This window comes from Oncorhynchus gorbuscha, unplaced genomic scaffold, assembly GCF_021184085.1.
Source record: "Oncorhynchus gorbuscha isolate QuinsamMale2020 ecotype Even-year unplaced genomic scaffold, OgorEven_v1.0 Un_scaffold_879, whole genome shotgun sequence".
NCBI lineage: Eukaryota > Metazoa > Chordata > Actinopteri > Salmoniformes > Salmonidae > Oncorhynchus > Oncorhynchus gorbuscha.
In genome coordinates this window covers 57,307-78,998 of record NW_025745861.1, presented here as the reverse complement: position 1 = coordinate 78,998, position 21,692 = coordinate 57,307, and the positions used below count along the sequence as shown (strand labels likewise).

Here is a 21,692-nt window from a genome sequence, read left to right as displayed (position 1 = left end):
GGTGATAGCCTGGTTCCCTCCTCAGGTCACCACAACACAGGACAGTCCAGGTGGTGATAGCCTGGTTCCCTCCTCAGGTCACCACAACACAGGACAGTCCAGGAGGTGATAGCCTGGTTCCCTCCTCAGGTCACCACAACACAGGACAGTCCAGGTGGTGATAGCCTGGTTCCCTCCTCAGGTCACCACAAAACAGGACAGTCCAGGTGGTGATAGCCTGGTTCCCTCCTCAGGTCACCACAACACAGGACAGTCCAGGTGGTGATAGCCTGGTTCCCTCCTCAGGTCATCACAACACAGGACATTCCAGGTGGTGATAGCCTGGTTCCCTCCTCAGGTCACCCCAATACAGGACAGTCCAGGTGGGGATAGCCTGGTTCCCTCCTCAGGTCACCACAACACAGGACAGTCCAGGTAGGAAAAGCCTGGATCCCTTCTCAGGTCCCAGTAAGTGTTGTTGCTAACCCAGGTGTCGTCCTTTGATTTCCTGTGGACAACAGAAAGACATATTCTTTACCTGAACTGAATAATGAAATACTTTCTAAAAAGAATCAACAACAAAAAGATCATGATGCATAACACAGCCTCATCATCATCATCATCAGCCTCATCATCATCATCACGTTTTTGCTTTTTATTATAAGTGCTCTTTCTTGAAACCTTGACTGTTGACATTTTTGTGGATTAACAGTGGACTAATGAACAAAATACAAAAATGTGACTGTTTTTGAACTATGCCTTCAACACTCACAAGCTTGCCAACAGAACTGAATGGAAACTGAGAACCAGCTACTGAAAATGGAGAAACCTAATGTTCCCATGGACATGTAACATGACTGGTGTGTCTGTTGTGGTACTTGTACATCTATATAGGTACATCCATATTGTGTTATAAACTGGGTGGTTCGAGCCTTGAATGCTGATTGGCTGAAATCCGTGGTAAATGAGACCGTATATCACGGGTATGACAAAACAATTATTTTTCCAATATACCATGGCCAATATACCACGGCTAAGGGCTGTATCCAGGCACGTTGTGTCATGCATAAGAACAGCCCATAGCCGTGGTATATGGCCAATATACCACGGCTAAGGGCCGTATCCAGGCACGTTGTGTCATGCATAAGAACAGCCCTTAGCCGTGGTATATTGGCCATATACCACACCTCCCCTGCCTTATTGCTTTAATAAACCCAGTGGGAATAAATGCAGGTGGAGTTTAGCTGTGGAACAGGGTCCCTTTATAAGAAAAATAAAGTCTAGACCCAATGTTATTCTGCTACCAAATACGTTTTATTATTATCATTTATATGAACCCTCAATTTAACTGTACGTATTCTCTTTTACAGAAAGGGCCCGATTCCGACCTGAGTTAAGCGCGAGTAAATGGAAGGTAATTATCTGAACTTGAACTGAAGCATGAGAATAGCGTGATGTTCGTTTTGGGTGGAGATTGAATGCATGAAGGTGTGGCAGAGGTGTGTCTGCAGATACGGAGGATTCTGACCACTTTTACGCGCTAGGAAACTATGAATAAGGTCTAGCAAACCTACCGATTCCAAGTGGAAAAAGCATCGGATTACTTTTGTTTTCCAATTAAAAAAGAACCATTCTCCATGCACTGTAATTTACAACTTGATCAGAGCTATTGATTAGAGCTAGGTAAACGAGTACTTGATCAGAGCTATTGATTAGAGCTAGGTAAACGAGTACTTGATCAGAGCTGTTGATTAGAGCTAGGTAAACGAGTACTTGATCAGAGCTGTTGATTAGAGCTAGGTAAACGAGTACTTGATCAGAGCTATTGATTAGAGCTAGGTAAACGAGTACTTGATCAGAGCTATTGATTAGAGCTAGGTAAACGAGTACTTGATCAGAGCTATTGATTAGAGCTAGGTAAACGAGTACTTGATCAGAGCTATTGATTAGAACTAGGTAAACGAGTACTTGATAAGAGCTATTGATTAGAGCTAGGTAAACGAGTACTTGATCAGAGCTATTGATTAGAGCTAGGTAAACGAGTACTTGATCAGAGCTATTGATTAGAGCTAGGTAAACGAGTACTTGATCAGAGCTATTGATTAGAACTAGGTAAACGAGTACTTGATCAGAGCTATTGATTAGAGCTAGGTAAACGAGTACTTGATAAGAGCTATTGATTAGAACTAGGTAAACGAGTACTTGATAAGAGCTATTGATTAGAGCTAGGTAAACGAGTACTTGATAAGAGCTGTTGATTAGAGCTTGGTAAATGAGTAATCCGTTTGGATGAGGGGATTGTAAATATTATTGACACTTATTTTAGATCTATTTGACATTATAATAACTGGAGACGAATGTGAAACCAGTCATATGGCAGCAAACTGAAACATTTCAACATATCAACTTTCTCACAGAAAACTCCACGAGAAAATGTGTTGGCCAGCAAATGGGATTACATTTATTCAGCGCGCGCAAAAGCCCACTACGCACCTTCGTAAGGCAATACCAAGTACTGAGAAGTGCATAGGAAAGGTGTGAGTAAGAAACGTGTCATTTCCAAAGTCGGAATCGGGCCAAAAAGTGAATAGATCAATTGATAGCAACCGAATCTCACATTGTATCAGATGACTTCCCAAACAAAGATAACCCCATGTGCATCAGTGTCTTCCTCTGGGAGTCTACCACTTGTTTCTAGCATCGCAGAGTTATGTGTCATTATAGATCGGTTTATACCATTGCTCATCTGTAAAAATAAATACAGCATATCCTGTATAGTAAAAAAAAATCCCTCAAATCAAGGAATGTCCCGCGACCCCTAGGTTGGGAACCCTTGTACTAGAGTGCTCATATCCTGTCTGTCAAACGGCCACGTCCGTGACAGTTTAGGCATCGCCCTGTATCCAGCTGTAGGAGTTCACCTGAAGAATGTGGGTTGATGTGTCATGGTGTTTTCCTCCAGGACTCTGCGTCTGTCTCTCTGCTGCTGTTCTATCTTCTGCTTCTGTTCCTCTGCTGCCTCTACGTTGCCCTCCTCTAGCAGCCTGGCACACACACACACACACACACACACACACACACACACACACACACACACACACACACACACACACACACACACACACACACACACACACACACACACACACACACACACACACACACACACACACACACACACACACACAATACACACACACAACACAAAATGGATTCATTTGGATAAACAATAAAGCAAACCCATCACTGTGTACTGTGTATGGTGTAATAATGGTCATTTGATGCAGTGATACATCACTGTGTATGGTGTAATACTGATCACTGTAATACGAAACTGTATTGCCAAATGCACATTTCTACATTGTTACGCCATGCTGGTCTCTACACCATGCTGGTCTCTACACCATGCTGGTCCCTACAACATGCTGGTCCCTACACCATGCTGGTCTCTACACCATGCTGGTCTCTACACCATGCTGGTCCCTACACCATGCTGGTCTCTACGCCATGCTGGTCCCTACACCATGCTGGTCTCTACACCATGCTGGTCTCTACACCATGCTGGTCCCTACAACATGCTGGTCCCTACACCATGCTGGTCTCTACACCATGCTGGTCTCTACACCATGCTGGTCCCTACACCATGCTGGTCTCTACACCATGCTGGTCCCTACACCATGCTGGCCTCTACGCCATGCTGGTCCCTACACCATGCTGGTCTCTACACCATGCTGGTCTCTACACCATGCTGGTCTCTACGCCATGCGGGTCTCTACACTATGCTGGTCTCTACACCATGCTGGTCTCTACACCATGCTGGTCCCTACGCCATGCTGGTCTCTACACCATGCTGGTCTCTACACCATGCTCGTTCCTACGCCGTGCTGGTCCCTACACCATGCTCATTCCTACACCATGCTGGTCTCTACACCATGCTCATTCCTCGCCATGCTGGCCCCTACACCATGCTGGTCGCTGGTCACCCATGCTGGTCCCTACGCCATGCTGGTCTCTACACCATGCTCATTCCTACGCCATGCTGGCCCCTACACCATGCTGGTCCCTACACCATGCTCATGCTCCCTATTCCCTACACCATGCTGGTCTCTACACCATGCTCATTCCTACGCCATGCTGGCCCCTACACCATGCTGGTCGCTACGCTGTGCTGGTCCCTACGCTGTGCTGGTCCCTACGCTGTGCTGGTCCCTACGCCCTGCTGGTCCCTACGCTGTGCTGGTCGCTACGCTGTGCTGGTCCCTACGCTGTGCTGGTCCCTACGCTGTGCTGGTCGCTACGCTGTGCTGGTCCCTACGCTGTGCTGGTCCCTACGCTGTGCTGGTCCCTACGCTGTGCTGGTCCCTACGCCATGCTGGTCCCTATGCCATGCTGGTCCCTACGCTGTGCTGGTCTCTACACCATGCTGGTCTCTACGCCATGCGGGTCTCTACGCCATGCTGGTCCCTACACCATGCTGGTCTCTACACCATGCTGGTCTCTACACCATGCTGGTCCCTACGCCATGCTGGTCTCTACACCATGCTGGTCTCTACACCATGCTGGTCTCTACGCCATGCGGGTCTCTACGCCATGCTGGTCTCTACACCATGCTGGTCTCTACGCCATGCTGGTCTCTACACCATGCTGGTCTCTACACCATGCTGGTCTCTACGCCATGCTGGTCTCTACACCATGCTGGTCTCTACACCATGCTGGTCTCTACGCCATGCGGGTCTCTACGCCATGCTGGTCCCTACACCATGCTGGTCTCTACACCATGCTGGTCTCTACACCATGCTGGTCCCTACACCATGCTGGTCCCTACACCATGCTGGTCCCTACACCATGCTGGTCCCTACACCGTGCTGGTCTGCTGGTCCCTACGCCATGCTGGTCCCTACGCTGTGCTGGTCTCTACACCCTGCTGGTCCCTACACCATGCTGGTCCCTACACCATGCTGGTCCCTACACCATGCTGGTCCCTACACCATGCTGGTCTCTACACCATGCTGGTCTCTACGCCATGCTGGTCTCTACACCATGCTGGTCTCTACACCATGCTGGTCTCTACACCATGCTGGTCCCTACACCATGCTGGTCCCTACACCATGCTGGTCTCTACACCATGCTGGTCTCTACACCATGCTGGTCTCTAAATCATGCTGGTCCCTACATCATGCTAAGACAACGGTGTGTTACTGTACAGTAGCACTCTGTCTCTCACCTCTGGTCGAGCCGTAGCCGGGTGTCTGTGGGAGGCAGCAGCAGTTTCAGTGAAGGGTCCAGCTCATTGAGCTCCATAGCAAACTTAGTGAAGCCGTAGTACTGCTCGTGGTCAGCCGGCATGGCATCTGAGAACACACACACACACACACCAGAGACACTCTTTTACATCCCAGGGAGATGATTCTATAAACTACAGGGTAAGGAATGCCTTTTATGTAATAAGGAACAGTGGTGTAAAGTACTTAAGTAAAAATACTTTAAAGTACTTAAGTCATTCTTTGTGTATCTGTACTTTACTTCACTATTTATATTTTTGACAACTTTTAGTTTTACTTCACTACATTCCTAACGATAATACTCCATACATACATTTTCCATGACACCCGAAAGTAGTCGTTACATTTTGAATGATTAGTAGCACAGAAAATGGTCCAATTCTCACACTTTTCAAGAGAACATCCCTGGTCTGATCTGGAGGACTCACTAAACAGAGAACATCCCTGGTCATCCCTACTGCCTCTGATCTGGAGGACTCACTAAACAGAGAACATCCCTGGTCATCCCTACTGCCTCTGATCTGGAGGACTCACTAAACAGAGATCATCCCTGGTCATCCCTACTACCTCTGATCTGGGGGACTCACTAAACAGAGAACATCCCTAGTCATCCCTACTGCCTCTGATCTGGAGGACTCACTAAACAGAGATCATCCCTGGTCATCCCTACTGCCTCTGATCTGGGGGACTCACTAAACAGAGAACATCCCTGGTTATCCCTACTGCCTCTGATCTGGGGGACTCACTAAACAGAGATCATCCCTGGTCATCCCTACTGCCTCTGATCTGGAGGACTCACTAAACAGAGATCATCCCTGGTCATCCCTACTGCCTCTGATCTGGAGGACTCACTAAACAGAGATCATCCCTGGTCATCCCTACTGCCTCTGATCTGGGGGACTCACTAAACAGAGAACATCCCTGGTCATCCCTACTGCCTCTGATCTGGGGGACTCACTAAACAGAGAACATCCCTGGTCATCCCTACTGCCTCTGATCTGGGGGACTCACTAAACAGAGATCATCCCTGGTCATCCCTACTACCTCTGATCTGGGGGACTCACTAAACAGAGAACATCCCTAGTCATCCCTACTGCCTCTGATCTGGAGGACTCACTAAACAGAGATCATCCCTGGTCATCCCTACTGCCTCTGATCTGGGGGACTCACTAAACAGAGAACATCCCTGGTCATCCCTACTGCCTCTGATCTGGGGGACTCACTAAACAGAGATCATCCCTGGTCATCCCTACTGCCTCTGATCTGGAGGACTCACTAAACAGAGATCATCCCTGGTCATCCCTACTGCCTCTGATCTGGAGGACTCACTAAACAGAGATCATCCCTGGTCATCCCTACTGCCTCTGATCTGGGGGACTCACTAAACAGAGAACATCCCTGGTCATCCCTACTGCCTCTGATCTGGGGGACTCACTAAACAGAGAACATCCCTGGTCATCCCTACTGCCTCTGATCTGGGGGACTCACTAAACAGAGATCATCCCTGGTCATCCCTACTGCCTCTGATCTGGGGGACTCACTAAACAGAGAACATCCCTGGTCATCCCTACTGCCTCTGATCTGGGGGACTCACTAAACAGAGATCATCCCTGGTCATCCCTACTGCCTCTGATCTGGGGGACTCACTAAACAGAGATCATCCCTGGTCATCCCTACTGCCTCTGATCTGGAGGACTCACTAAACAGAGAACATCCCTGGCCATCCCTACTGCCTCTGATCTGGGGGACTCACTAAACAGAGATCATCCCTGGTCATCCCTACTGCCTCTGATCTGGGGGACTCACTAAACAGAGAACATCCCTGGTCATCCCTACTGCCTCTGATCTGGGGGACTCACTAAACAGAGAACATCCCTGGTCATCCCTACTGCCTCTGATCTGGGGGACTCACTAAACAGAGAACATCCCTGGTCATCCCTACTGCCTCTGATCTGGGGGACTCACTAAACAGAGATCATCCCTGGTCATCCCTACTACCTCTGATCTGGAGGACTCACTAAACAGAGAACATCCCTGGTCATCCCTACTGCCTCTGATCTGGGGGACTCACTAAACAGAGATCATCCCTGGTCATCCCTACTACCTCTGATCTGGAGGACTCACTAAACAGAGAACATCCCTGGTCATCCCTACTGCCTCTGATCTGGGGGACAAACATGCTTTGTTTTCAGATGATGTCTGAGTGTTGGAGTGTGTGCCCCTGGCTATAGGTAAATGATGTCTGAGTGTTGGAGTGGTGCTCCTGGCTATAGGTAAATGATGTCTGAGTGTTGGAGTGTGCCCCTGGCTATAGGTAAATGATGTCTGAGTGTTGGAGTGGTGCCCCTGGCTATAGGTAAATGATGTCTGAGTGTTGGAGTGTGCCCCTGGCTATAGGTAAATGATGTCTGAGTGTTGGAGTGTGCCCCTGGCTATAGGTAAATGAAGTCTGAGTGTTGGAGTGTGCCCCTGGCTATAGGTAAATGATGTCTGAGTGTTGGAGTGTGCCCCTGGCTATAGGTAAATGATGTCTGAGTGTTGGAGTGTGCCCCTGGCTATAGGTAAATGATGTCTGAGTGTTGGAGCATGCCCCTGGCTATAGGTAAATGATGTCTGAGTGTTGGAGTGTGCCCCTGGCTATAGGTAAATGAAGTCTGAGTGTTGGAGTGTGCCCCTGGCTATAGGTAAATGATGTCTGAGTGTTGGAGTGTGCCCCTGGCTATAGGTAAATGATGTCTGAGTGTTGGAGTGGTGCCCCTGGCTATAGGTAAATGATGTCTGAGTGTTGGAGTGTGCCCCTGGCTATAGGTAAATGATGTCTGAGTGTTGGAGTGGTGCCCCTGGCTATAGGTAAATGATGTCTGAGTGTTGGAGTGTGCCCCTGGCTATAGGTAAATGATGTCTGAGTGTTGGAGTGGTGCCCCTGGCTATAGGTAAATGATGTCTGAGTGTTGGAGTGGTGCTCCTGGCTATAGGTAAATGATGTCTGAGTGTTGGAGTGTGCCCCTGGCTATAGGTAAATGATGTCTGAGTGTTGGAGTGTGCCCCTGGCTATAGGTAAATGATGTCTGAGTGTTGGAGTGTGCCCCTGGCTATAGGTAAATGATGTCTGAGTGTTGGAGTGTGCCCCTGGCTATAGGTAAATGATGTCTGAGTGTTGGAGTGGTGCCCCTGGCTATAGGTAAATGATGTCTGAGTGTTGGAGTGTGCCCCTGGCTATAGGTAAATGATGTCTGAGTGTTGGAGTGTGCCCCTGGCTATAGGTAAATGATGTCTGAGTGTTGGAGTGGTGCCCCTGGCTATAGGTAAATGATGTCTGAGTGTTGGAGTGTGCCCCTGGCTATAGGTAAATGATGTCTGAGTGTTGGAGTGGTGCCCCTGGCTATAGGTAAATGATGTCTGAGTGTTGGAGTGTGCCCCTGGCTATAGGTAAATGATGTCTGAGTGTTGGAGTGTGCCCCTGGCTATAGGTAAATGATGTCTGAGTGTTGGAGTGTGCCCCTGGCTATAGGTAAATGATGTCTGAGTGTTGGAGTGTGCCCCTGGCTATAGGTAAATGATGTCTGAGTGTTGGAGTGGTGCCCCTGGCTATAGGTAAATGATGTCTGAGTGTTGGAGTGTGCCCCTGGCTATAGGTAAATGATGTCTGAGTGTTGGAGTGTGCCCCTGGCTATAGGTAAATGATGTCTGAGTGTTGGAGTGTGCCCCTGGCTATAGGTAAATGATGTCTGAGTGTTGGAGTGGTGCCCCTGGCTATAGGTAAATGATGTCTGAGTGTTGGAGTGTGCCCCTGGCTATAGGTAAATGATGTCTGAGTGTTGGAGTGTGCCCCTGGCTATAGGTAAATGATGTCTGAGTGTTGGAGTGTGCCCCTGGCTATAGGTAAATGATGTCTGAGTGTTGGAGCATGCCCCTGGCTATAGGTAAATGATGTCTGAGTGTTGGAGTGTGCCCCTGGCTATAGGTAAATGATGTCTGAGTGTTGGAGTGTGCCCCTGGCTATAGGTAAATGATGTCTGAGTGTTGGAGTGTGCCCCTGGCTATAGGTAAATGATGTCTGAGTGTTGGAGTGGTGCCCCTGGCTATAGGTAAATGATGTCTGAGTGTTGGAGTGTGCCCCTGGCTATAGGTAAATGATGTCTGAGTGTTGGAGTGGTGCCCCTGGCTATAGGTAAATGATGTCTGAGTGTTGGAGTGGTGCCCCTGGCTATAGGTAAATGATGTCTGAGTGTTGGAGTGGTGCCCCTGGCTATAGGTAAATGATGTCTGAGTGTTGGAGTGGTGCCCCTGGCTATAGGTAAATGATGTCTGAGTGTTGGAGTGTGCCCCTGGCTATAGGTAAATGATGTCTGAGTGTTGGAGTGTGCCCCTGGCTATAGGTAAATGATGTCTGAGTGTTGGAGTGTGCCCCTGGCTATAGGTAAATGATGTCTGAGTGTTGGAGTGTGCCCCTGGCTATAGGTAAATGATGTCTGAGTGTTGGAGTGGTGCCCCTGGCTATAGGTAAATGATGTCTGAGTGTTGGAGTGTGCCCCTGGCTATAGGTAAATGATGTCTGAGTGTTGGAGTGTGCCCCTGGCTATAGGTAAATGATGTCTGAGTGTTGGAGTGGTGCCCCTGGCTATAGGTAAATGATGTCTGAGTGTTGGAGTGTGCCCCTGGCTATAGGTAAATGATGTCTGAGTGTTGGAGTGGTGCCCCTGGCTATAGGTAAATGATGTCTGAGTGTTGGAGTGTGCCCCTGGCTATAGGTAAATGATGTCTGAGTGTTGGAGTGTGCCCCTGGCTATAGGTAAATGATGTCTGAGTGTTGGAGTGTGCCCCTGGCTATAGGTAAATGATGTCTGAGTGTTGGAGTGTGCCCCTGGCTATAGGTAAATGATGTCTGAGTGTTGGAGTGGTGCCCCTGGCTATAGGTAAATGATGTCTGAGTGTTGGAGTGTGCCCCTGGCTATAGGTAAATGATGTCTGAGTGTTGGAGTGTGCCCCTGGCTATAGGTAAATGATGTCTGAGTGTTGGAGTGTGCCCCTGGCTATAGGTAAATGATGTCTGAGTGTTGGAGTGGTGCTCCTGGCTATAGGTAAATGATGTCTGAGTGTTGGAGTGTGCCCCTGGCTATAGGTAAATGATGTCTGAGTGTTGGAGTGTGCCCCTGGCTATAGGTAAATGATGTCTGAGTGTTGGAGTGGTGCTCCTGGCTATAGGTAAATGATGTCTGAGTGTTGGAGTGGTGCTCCTGGCTATAGGTAAATGATGTCTGAGTGTTGGAGTGTGCCCCTGGCTATAGGTAAATGATGTCTGAGTGTTGGAGTGGTGCCCCTGGCTATAGGTAAATGATGTCTGAGTGTTGGAGTGGTGCCCCTGGCTATAGGTAAATGATGTCTGAGTGTTGGAGTGTGCCCCTGGCTATAGGTAAATGATGTCTGAGTGTTGGAGTGGTGCCCCTGGCTATAGGTAAATGATGTCTGAGTGTTGGAGTGGTGCCCCTGGCTATAGGTAAATGATGTCTGAGTGTTGGAGTGGTGCCCCTGGCTATAGGTAAATGATGTCTGAGTGTTGGAGTGGTGCCCCTGGCTATAGGTAAATGATGTCTGAGTGTTGGAGTGGTGCTCCTGGCTATAGGTAAATGATGTCTGAGTGTTGGAGTGTGCCCCTGGCTATAGGTAAATGATGTCTGAGTGTTGGAGTGTGCCCCTGGCTATAGGTAAATGATGTCTGAGTGTTGGAGTGTGCCCCTGGCTATAGGTAAATGATGTCTGAGTGTTGGAGTGTGCCCCTGGCTATAGGTAAATGATGTCTGAGTGTTGGAGTGGTGCTCCTGGCTATAGGTAAATGATGTCTGAGTGTTGGAGTGTGCCCCTGGCTATAGGTAAATGATGTCTGAGTGTTGGAGTGTGCCCCTGGCTATAGGTAAATGATGTCTGAGTGTTGGAGTGTGCCCCTGGCTATAGGTAAATGATGTCTGAGTGTTGGAGTGTGCCCCTGGCTATAGGTAAATGATGTCTGAGTGTTGGAGTGTGCCCCTGGCTATAGGTAAATGATGTCTGAGTGTTGGAGTGTGCCCCTGGCTATAGGTAAATGATGTCTGAGTGTTGGAGTGTGCCCCTGGCTATAGGTAAATGATGTCTGAGTGTTGGAGCATGCCCCTGGCTATAGGTAAATGATGTCTGAGTGTTGGAGTGGTGCCCCTGGCTATAGGTAAATGATGTCTGAGTGTTGGAGTGTGCCCCTGGCTATAGGTAAATGATGTCTGAGTGTTGGAGTGTGCCCCTGGCTATAGGTAAATGATGTCTGAGTGTTGGAGTGTGCCCCTGGCTATAGGTAAATGATGTCTGAGTGTTGGAGTGTGCCCCTGGCTATAGGTAAATGATGTCTGAGTGTTAGAGTGTGCCCCTGGCTATAGGTAAATGATGTCTGAGTGTTGGAGTGGTGCCCCTGGCTATAGGTAAATGATGTCTGAGTGTTGGAGTGGTGCTCCTGGCTATAGGTAAATGATGTCTGAGTGTTGGAGTGTGCCCCTGGCTATAGGTAAATGATGTCTGAGTGTTGGAGTGGTGCTCCTGGCTATAGGTAAATGATGTCTGAGTGTTGGAGTGGTGCTCCTGGCTATAGGTAAATGATGTCTGAGTGTTGGAGTGTGCCCCTGGCTATAGGTAAATGATGTCTGAGTGTTGGAGTGGTGCTCCTGGCTATAGGTAAATGATGTCTGAGTGTTGGAGTGGTGCTCCTGGCTATAGGTAAATGATGTCTGAGTGTTGGAGTGGTGCTCCTGGCTATAGGTAAATGATGTCTGAGTGTTGGAGTGGTGCCCCTGGCTATAGGTAAATGATGTCTGAGTGTTGGAGTGGTGCCCCTGGCTATAGGTAAATGATGTCTGAGTGTTGGAGTGGTGCCCCTGGCTATAGGTAAATGATGTCTGAGTGTTGGAGTGATGTGCCCCTGGCTATAGGTAAATGATGTCTGAGTGTTGGAGTGTGCCCCTGGCTATAGGTAAATGATGTCTGAGTGTTGGAGTGTGCCCCTGGCTATAGGTAAATGATGTCTGAGTGTTGGAGTGTGCCCCTGGCTATAGGTAAATGATGTCTGAGTGTTGGAGTGTGCCCCTGGCTATAGGTAAATGATGTCTGAGTGTTGGAGTGTGCCCCTGGCTATAGGTAAATGATGTCTGAGTGTTGGAGTGTGCCCCTGGCTATAGGTAAATGATGTCTGAGTGTTGGAGTGTGCCCCTGGCTATAGGTAAATGATGTCTGAGTGTTGGAGTGTGCCCCTGGCTATAGGTAAATGATGTCTGAGTGTTGGAGTGTGCCCCTGGCTATAGGTAAATGATGTCTGAGTGTTGGAGTGTGCCCCTGGCTATAGGTAAATGATGTCTGAGTGTTGGAGTGGTGCCCCTGGCTATAGGTAAATGATGTCTGAGTGTTGGAGTGTGCCCCTGGCTATAGGTAAATGATGTCTGAGTGTTGGAGTGTGCCCCTGGCTATAGGTAAATGATGTCTGAGTGTTGGAGCGTGCCCCTGGCTATAGGTAAAGAAAAAAACAAGAATTTTGTGCCGTCTGGTTTGCTTATTATAAGGAATTTTATGATTTATACTTTTACAATTGATATTTAAGTATATAAGATCAATTACATTTACATACTTAATTATATTTAGAACCAAATACTGTTAGACTTTTACTGGGTGATTTTCCCTTTGACTTTTTACTTACAGTATATTAATATTGTTTAGCTTCAGACACATATTTTTCTAAGATATTTACTGGTAGAAATAAAGATATAGAGATACATTTCAAAATAAACTATATGGACAAGAAAAGTAATTATGTAAATGTCATATTTCAGTTACAATTTTTTGTACAAAAAATTAATAAAATGTTTTTGCTTGGTCATTATTGTCATGTTTGTCATTTATTATCATGTCTTGTCCCTGTGCTCCCCATTCTGTTCGTTTCCCTCTGCTGGTCTTATTGGGTTCTTTCCCTCTTTCTATCCCTCTCTCTCCCCCTCCCCCTCTCACTCTCTCGCTCTCTCTTCTCTCTATCGTTCCGTTCCTGCTCCCAGCTGTTCCTATTCCCCTAATCATCATTTAGTCTTCCCACACCTGTTCCCGATCCTTTCCCCTGATTAGAGTCCCTATTTATTCCTTTGTGTTCCGTTCCTGTCCCGTCGGTTCCTTGTTTAGTATTCACCATGCTGTGATTGCGTTTCGCCCTGTCCTGTCGTGTTTTTGCTGTGATTGTGTATCGCCCTGTCCTGTCGTGTTTTTTGCCTTCATCAGATGCTGCGTGTGAGCAGGTGTCTCTGTCTACTACGGCCTGCGCCTACCCGGCGACCTGCAGTCTGTGGCCGCTTCTCCAGTTATTCCCCTCTACAGACTAGAGGATTTCTGTTATTCCCTGTTTGGACTTAAATAAACTCTGTTTCTGTTAAGTCGCTTTTGGGTCCTCTTTCACCTGCATGACAGAAGGAACCGACCAAGGAATGGACCCAGCGACTTCAGACGCTCGTTACACTGCCGTCGAGATCCAAGGAGCCATGCTCGGCAGACACGAGCAGGAATTGTCTGCTGCTCGCCATGCCGTGGAGAACCTGGCCGCTCAGGTTTCCGACCTCTCTGGACAGTTCCAGAGTCTACGTCTCGTGCCACCTGTTACTTCCTGGCCTGCCGAGCCTCCAGAACCTAGGGTTAATAACCCACCTTGCTACTCCGGGCAGCCCACTGAGTGCCGCTCCTTTCTCACGCAGTGTGAGATTGTGTTCTCTCTCCAACCCAACACATACTCTAGAGAGAGAGCTCGGGTTGCTTACGTCATTTCACTCCTTACTGGCCGGGCTCGAGAATGGGGCACAGCTATCTGGGAGGCAAGGGCTGATTGCTCTAACAAGTTCCAGAACTTTAAAGAGGAGATGATTCGGGTTTTTGACCGTTCAGTTTTTGGTGGGGAGGCTTCTAGGGCCCTGGCTTCCTTATGCCAAGGTGAACGGTCCATAACGGATTATTCTATTGAGTTTCGCACTCTTGCTGCCTCTAGTGAGTGGAACGAGCCGGCGCTGCTCGCTCGTTTTCTGGAGGGACTCCACGCAGTGGTTAAGGATGAGATTCTCTCCCGGGAGGTTCCTTCAGATGTGGACTCTTTGATTGCTCTCGCCATCCGCATAGAACGACGGGTAGATCTTCGTCACCGGGCTCGTGGAAGAGAGCTCGCATCAACGGTGTTTCCCTGCTCCGCATCGCAACCATCTCCCTCCTCTGGCTTTGAGACTGAGCCCATGCAGCTGGGAGGGATTCGCATCTCGAATAAGGAGAGGGAACGGAGGATCACCAACCGCCTGTGCCTCTATTGCGGTGTTGCTGGACATTTTGTTAATTCATGTCCAGTAAAAGCCAGAGCTCATCTGTAAGCGGAGGGCTACAGGTGAGCGCAACTACTCAAGTCTCTCCATCAAAGTCCTGTACTACTTTGTCGGTCCACCTACGCTGGACCGGTTCGGGTGCTACATGTAGTGCCTTGATAGACTCTGGGGCTGAGGGTTGTTTCATGGACGAAGCATGGGTTCGGAAACATGACATTCCTTTCAGAGAGTTAGAGAAGCCTACGCCCATGTTCGCCTTAGATGGTAGTCATCTTCCCAGTATCAGATTTGAGACACTACCTTTAACCCTCACAGTATCTGGTAACCACAGTGAGACTATTTCTTTTTGATTTTCCGTTCACCGTTTACACCTGTTGTTTTGGGTCATCCCTGGCTAGTATGTCATAATCCTTCTATTAATTGGTCTAGTAATTCTATCCTATCCTGGAACGTTTCTTGTCATGTGAAGTGTTTAATGTCTGCCATCCCTCCCGTTTCTTCTGTCCCTACTTCTCAGGAGGAACCTGGCGATTTGACAGGAGTGCCGGAGGAATATCATGATCTGCGCACGGTCTTCAGTCGGTCCCGAGCCAACTCCCTTCCTCCTCACCGGTCGTATGATTGTAGTATTGATCTCCTTCCGGGGACCACTCCTCCTCGAGGTAGACTATACTCTCTGTCGGCTCCCGAACGTAAGGCTCTCGAGGATTATTTGTCTGTGTCTCTTGGCGCGGTACCATAGTGCCTTCTTCTTCTCCGGCCGGGGCGGGGTTCTTTTTTTGTTAAGAAGAAGGACGGTACTCTGCGCCCTGCGTGGATTATCGAGGGCTGAATGACATAACGGTTAAGAATCGTTATCCGCTTCCCCTTATGTCATCAGCCTTCGAGATTCTGCAGGGAGCCAGGTGCTTTACTAAGTTGGACCTTCGTAACGCTTACCATCTCGTGCGCATCAGAGAGGGGGACGAGTGGAAAACGGCGTTTAACACTCCGTTAGGGCATTTTGAGTACCGGGTTCTGCCGTTCGGTCTCGCCAATGCGCCAGCTGTTTTTCAGGCATTAGTTAATGATGTTCTGAGAGACATGCTGAACATTTTTGTTTTTGTCTATCTTGACGATATCCTGATTTTTTCTCCGTCACTCGAGATTCATGTTCAGCACGTTCGACGTGTTCTACAGCGCCTTTTAGAGAATTGTCTCTACGTAAAGGCTGAGAAGTGCTCTTTTCATGTCTCCTCCGTTACTTTTCTCGGTTCCGTTATTTCCGCTGAAGGCATTCAGATGGATTCCGCTAAGGTCCAAGCTGTCAGTGATTGGCCCGTTCCAAGGTCACGTGTCGAGTTGCAGCGCTTTTTAGGTTTCGCTAATTTCTATCGGCGTTTCATTCGTAATTTCGGTCAAGTTGCTGCCCCTCTCACAGCTCTTACTTCTGTCAAGACGTGTTTTAAGTGGTCCGGTTCCGCCCAGGGAGCTTTTGATCTTCTAAAAGAACGTTTTACGTCCGCTCCTATCCTCGTTACTCCTGACGTCACTAGACAATTCATTGTCGAGGTTGACGCTTCAGAGGTAGGCGTGGGAGCCATTCTATCCCAGCGCTTCCAGTCTGACGATAAGGTTCATCCTTGCGCTTATTTTTCTCATCGCCTGTCGCCATCTGAGCGCAACTATGATGTGGGTAACCGTGAACTGCTCGCCATCCGCTTAGCCCTAGGCGAATGGCGACAGTGGTTGGAGGGGGCGACCGTTCCTTTTGTCGTTTGGACAGACCATAAGAACCTTGAGTACATCCGTTCTGCCAAACGACTTAATGCCCGTCAAGCTCGTTGGGCGTTGTTTTTCGCTCGTTTCGAGTTTGTGATTTCTTACCGTCCGGGTAGCAAGAACACCAAGCCTGATGCCTTATCCCGTCTGTTTAGTTCTTCTGTGGCTTCTACTGATCCCGAGGGGATTCTTCCTTATGGGCGTGTTGTCGGGTTAACAGTCTGGGGAATTGAAAGACAGGTTAAGCAAGCACTCACGCACACTGCGTCGCCGCGCTTGTCCTAGTAACCTCTTTTTCGTTCCTGTTTCCACTCGTCTGGCTGTTCTTCAGTGGGCTCACTCTGCCAAGTTAGCTGGTCATCCCGGTGTTCGAGGCACTCTTGCGTCTATTCGCCAGCGCTTTTGGTGGCCGACTCAGGAGCGTGACACGCGCCGTTTCGTGGCTGCTTGTTCGGACTGCGCGCAGACTAAGTCGGGTAACTCTCCTCCTGCCGGTCGTCTCAGACCGCTCCCATTCCTTCTCGACCATGGTCTCACATTGCCTTAGACTTCATTACCGGTCTGCCTTTGTCTGCGGGGAAGACTGTGATTCTGACGGTTGTCGATAGGTTCTCTAAGGCGGCACATTTCATTCCCCTCGCTAAACTTCCTTCCGCTAAGGAGACGGCACAAATCATTATTGAGAATGTATTCAGAATTCATGGCCTCCCGTTAGACGCCGTTTCAGACAGAGGCCCGCAATTCACGTCACAGTTTTGGAGGGAGTTCTGTCGTTTGATTGGTGCGTCCGTCAGTCTCTCTTCCGGGTTTCATCCCCAGTCTAACGGTCAAGCAGAGAGGGCCAATCAGACGATTGGTCGCATACTCGCAGCCTTTCTTTCAGAAACCCTGCGTCTTGGGCAGAACAGCTCCCTGGGCAGAATACGCTCACAATTCGCTTCCTTCGTCTGCTACCGGGTTATCTCCGTTTCAGAGTAGTCTGGGTTACCAGCCTCCTCTGTTCTCATCCCAGCTTGCCGAGTCCAGCGTTCCCTCCGCTCAAGCGTTTGTCCAACGTTGTGAGCGCACCTGGAGGAGGGTGAGGTCTGCACTTTGCCGTTACAGGGCACAGACGGTGAGAGCCGCCAATAAACGCAGGATTAAGAGTCCAAGGTATTGTTGCGGCCAGAGAGTGTGGCTTTCCACTCGCAACCTTCCTCTTACGACAGCTTCTCGTAAGTTGACTCCGCGGTTCATTGGTCCGTTCCGTGTCTCCCAGGTCGTCAATCCTGTCGCTGTGCGACTGCTTCTTCCGCGACATCTTCGTCGCGTCCATCCTGTCTTCCATGTCTCCTGTGTTAAGCCCTTTCTTCGCACCCCGTTCGTCTTCCCTCCCCCCTCCCGTCCTTGTCGAGAGCGCACCTATTTACAAGGTACATAAGATCATGGACATGCGTTCTCGGGGACGGGGTCACCAATACTTAGTGGATTGGGAGGGTTACGGTCCTGAGGAGAGGAGTTGGGTTCCGTCTCGGGACGTGCTGGACCGTTCACTCATCGATGATTTCCTCCGTTGCCGCCAGGATTCCTCCTCGAGTGCGCCAGGAGGCGCTCGGTGAGTGGGGGGTACTGTCATGTTTGTCATTTATTATCATGTCTTGTCCCTGTGCTCCCCATTCTGTTCGTTTCCCTCTGCTGGTCTTATTGGGTTCTTTCCCTCTTTCTATCCCTCTCTCTCCCCCTCCCCTCTCACTCTCTCGCTCTCTCTTCTCTCTATCGTTCCGTTCCTGCTCCCAGCTGTTCCTATTCCCCTAATCATCATTTAGTCTTCCCACACCTGTTCCCGATCCTTTCCCCTGATTAGAGTCCCTATTTATTCCTTTGTGTTCCGTTCCTGTCCCGTCGGTTCCTTGTTTAGTATTCACCATGCTGTGATTGCGTTTCGCCCTGTCCTGTCGTGTTTTTGCTGTGATTGTGTATCGCCCTGTCCTGTCGTGTTTTTTGCCTTCATCAGATGCTGCGTGTGAGCAGGTGTCTCTGTCTACTACGGCCTGCGCCTACCCGAAGCGACCTGCAGTCTGTGGCCGCTTCTCCAGTTATTCCCCTCTACAGACTAGAGGATTTCTGTTATTCCCTGTTTGGACTTAAATAAACTCTGTTTCTGTTAAGTCGCTTTTGGGTCCTCTTTCACCTGCATGACAATTATGGTGTATTATGTGTAGATTAATGAGGGGGAAACTATTGAATTAATTTTAGATTAAGGATGTAATGTAACAAAATGTGGAAAAGACAAGGGGTCTGCACTGTATCTACTAGTAGAAATCAAGATATAGACACAAGGGGTCTGAACTGTATCTACTAGTAGAAATCAAGATATAGACACAAGGGGTCTGAACTGTATCTACTAGTAGAAATCAAGATATAGACACAAGGGGTCTGAACTGTATCTACTAGTAGAAATCAAGATATAGACACAAGGGGTCTGAACTGTATCTACTAATAGAAATCAAGATATAGACACAAGGGGTCTGAACTGTATCTACTAGTAGAAATGAAGATAAAGACACAAGGGGTCTGAACTGTATCTACTAGTAGAAATCAAGATAAAGACACAAGGGGTCTGAACTGTATCTACTATCAGAAGTCAAGATATAGACACAAGGGCTCTGAACTGTATCTACTAGTAGAAATGAAGATAAAGACACAAGGGGTCTGAACTGTATCTACTAGTAGAAATCAAGATATAGACACAAGGGGTCTGAACTGTATCTACTAGCAGAAGTCAAGATATAGACACAAGGGGTCTGAACTGTATCTACTAGTAGAAATGAAGATAAAGACACAAGGGGTCTGAACTGTATCTACTAGCAGAAGTCAAGATATAGGCACAAGGGGTCTGAACTGTATCTACTAGTAGAAATCAAGATATAGGCACAAGGGCTCTGCACTGTATCTACTAGTAGAAATCAAGATAAAGACACAAGGGGTCTGAACTGTATCTACTAGCAGAAGTCAAGATATAGACACAAGGGGTCTGAACTGTATCTACTAGTAGAAATCAAGATATAGGCACAAGGGCTCTGCACTGTATCTACTAGTAGAAATCAAGATAAAGACACAAGGGCTCTGAACTGTATCTACTAGTAGAAATCAAGATAAAGACACAAGGGGTCTGAACTGTATCTACTAGTAGAAATCAAGATATAGACACAAGGGGTCTGAACTGTATCTACTAGTATAAATCAAGATAAAGACACAAGGGGTCTGAACTGTATCTACTAGTAGAAATCAAGATATAAAGATAAATCAACTGTACGGATAAGAAACGTATGAATACTTCCAACTGATGGGCTCAACATGTAAAGCCCTGATCTGTAGCATGTGTAGGTCAAGACACTGGGCTCAACATGTAAATCCCTGATCTGTAGCATGTGTAGGTCAAGACACTGGGCTCAACATGTAAATCCCTGATCTGTAGCATGTGTAGGTCAAGACACTGGGCTCAACATGTAAAGCCCTGATCTGTAGCATGTGTAGGTCAAGACACTGGGCTCAACATGTAAATCCCTGATCTGTAGCATGTGTAGGTCAAGACACTGGGCTCAACATGTAAAGCCCTGATCTGTAGCATGTGTAGGTCAAGACACTGGGCTCAACATGTAAATCCCTGATCTGTAGCATGTGTAGGTCAAGACACTGGGCTCAACATGTAAATCCCTGATCTGTAGCATGTGTAGGTCAAGACACTGGGCTCAACATGTAAATCCCTGATCTGTAGCATGTGTAGGTCAAGACACTGGGCTCAACATGTAAATCCCTGATCTGTAGCATGTGTAGGTCAAGACACTGGGCTCAACATGTAAAGCCCTGATCTGTAGCATGTAAAGCCCTGATCTGTAGCAGGTCAAGACACTGGGCTCAACATGTAAATCCCTGATCTGTAGCATGTGTAGGTCAAGACACTGGGCTCAACATGTAAATCCCTGATCTGTAGCATGTGTAGGTCAAGACACTGGGCTCAACATGTAAATCCCTGATCTGTAGCATGTGTAGGTCAAGACACTGGGCTCAACATGTAAATCCCTGATCTGTAGCATGTGTAGGTCAAGACACTGGGCTCAACATGTAAAGCCCTGATCTGTAGCATGTGTAGGTCAAGACACTGGGCTCAACATGTAAATCCCTGATCTGTAGCATGTGTAGGTCAAGACACTGGGCTCAACATGTAAATCCCTGATCTGTAGCATGTGTAGGTCAAGACACTGGGCTCAACATGTAAATCCCTGATCTGTAGCATGTGTAGGTCAAGACACTGGGCTCAACATGTAAATCCCTGATCTGTAGCATGTGTAGGTCAAGACACTGGGCTCAACATGTAAAGCCCTGATCTGTAGCATGTGTAGGTCAAGACACTGGGCTCAACATGTAAATCCCTGATCTGTAGCATGTGTAGGTCAAGACACTGGGCTCAACATGTAAAGCCCTGATCTGTAGCATGTGTTGGTCAAGACACTGGGCTCAACATGTAAATCCCTGATCTGTAGCATGTGTTGGTCAAGACACTGGGCTCAACATGTAAAGCCCTGATCTGTAGCATGTGTAGGTCAAGACACTGGGCTCAACATGTAAAGCCCTGATCTGTAGCATGTGTAGGTCAAGACACTGGGCTCAACATGTAAATCCCTGATCTGTAGCATGTGTAGGTCAAGACACTGGGCTCAACATGTAAAGCCCTGATCTGTAGCATGTGTTGGTCAAGACACTGGGCTCAACATGTAAATCCCTGATCTGTAGCATGTGTTGGTCAAGACACTGGGCTCAACATGTAAATCCCTGATCTGTAGCATGTGTTGGTCAAGACACTGGGCTCAACATGTAAAGCCCTGATCTGTAACATGTGTAGGTCAAGACACTGGGCTCAGTATAACAGGTTCAGGCTGTTAGTACAATCATACATACTGGCTCTCCAGATGCAGGTGGCAGAGGGGGGGTCTCCACAGTACACCCCCTCGTTCCACTTCCCAAACAGTCTGTGGATGACCTTCCCCTTGTGGTCTGTGATGGTGCCCTCCACCTCGTTAACACTTGAGTTCCAGTACTTGGCCTGTACACAGGGAGGAATGCAAAACATTGTTATTGAATATCAAGCCCTGGCCTAAATATTACTTAGAAAAAAATATACTATCTAGAACCTTAAAGGGTTCTTCGGCTGTCCCCATAGGAGAACCCTTTTTGGTTCCATGTAGAACCCTTTCCACAGAGGGTTTTTACATAGAACCCAAAAGGGTTCTACCTAGAACCAAAAAGGGTTCTACCTGGAACCCAAAAGGGTTCAACC

At 48.2% G+C, this 21,692-nt stretch overlaps 1 protein-coding gene across 1 annotated transcript in view; it reads right to left on the bottom strand.

Annotated features, from left to right (window-relative positions):
* Nucleotides 1-390: 390 nt before the first annotated feature.
* The window catches only part of LOC124020703 (oxysterol-binding protein-related protein 3-like), a 73,113-nt gene continuing 51,811 nt past the window's right edge, over nucleotides 391-21,692 (bottom strand). The window contains 4 exon segments of the mRNA XM_046335953.1: nucleotides 391-487; nucleotides 2,901-3,023; nucleotides 5,204-5,330; nucleotides 21,314-21,458. Of these exon segments, the coding sequence (XP_046191909.1) occupies nucleotides 391-487; nucleotides 2,901-3,023; nucleotides 5,204-5,330; nucleotides 21,314-21,458 (492 nt within the window).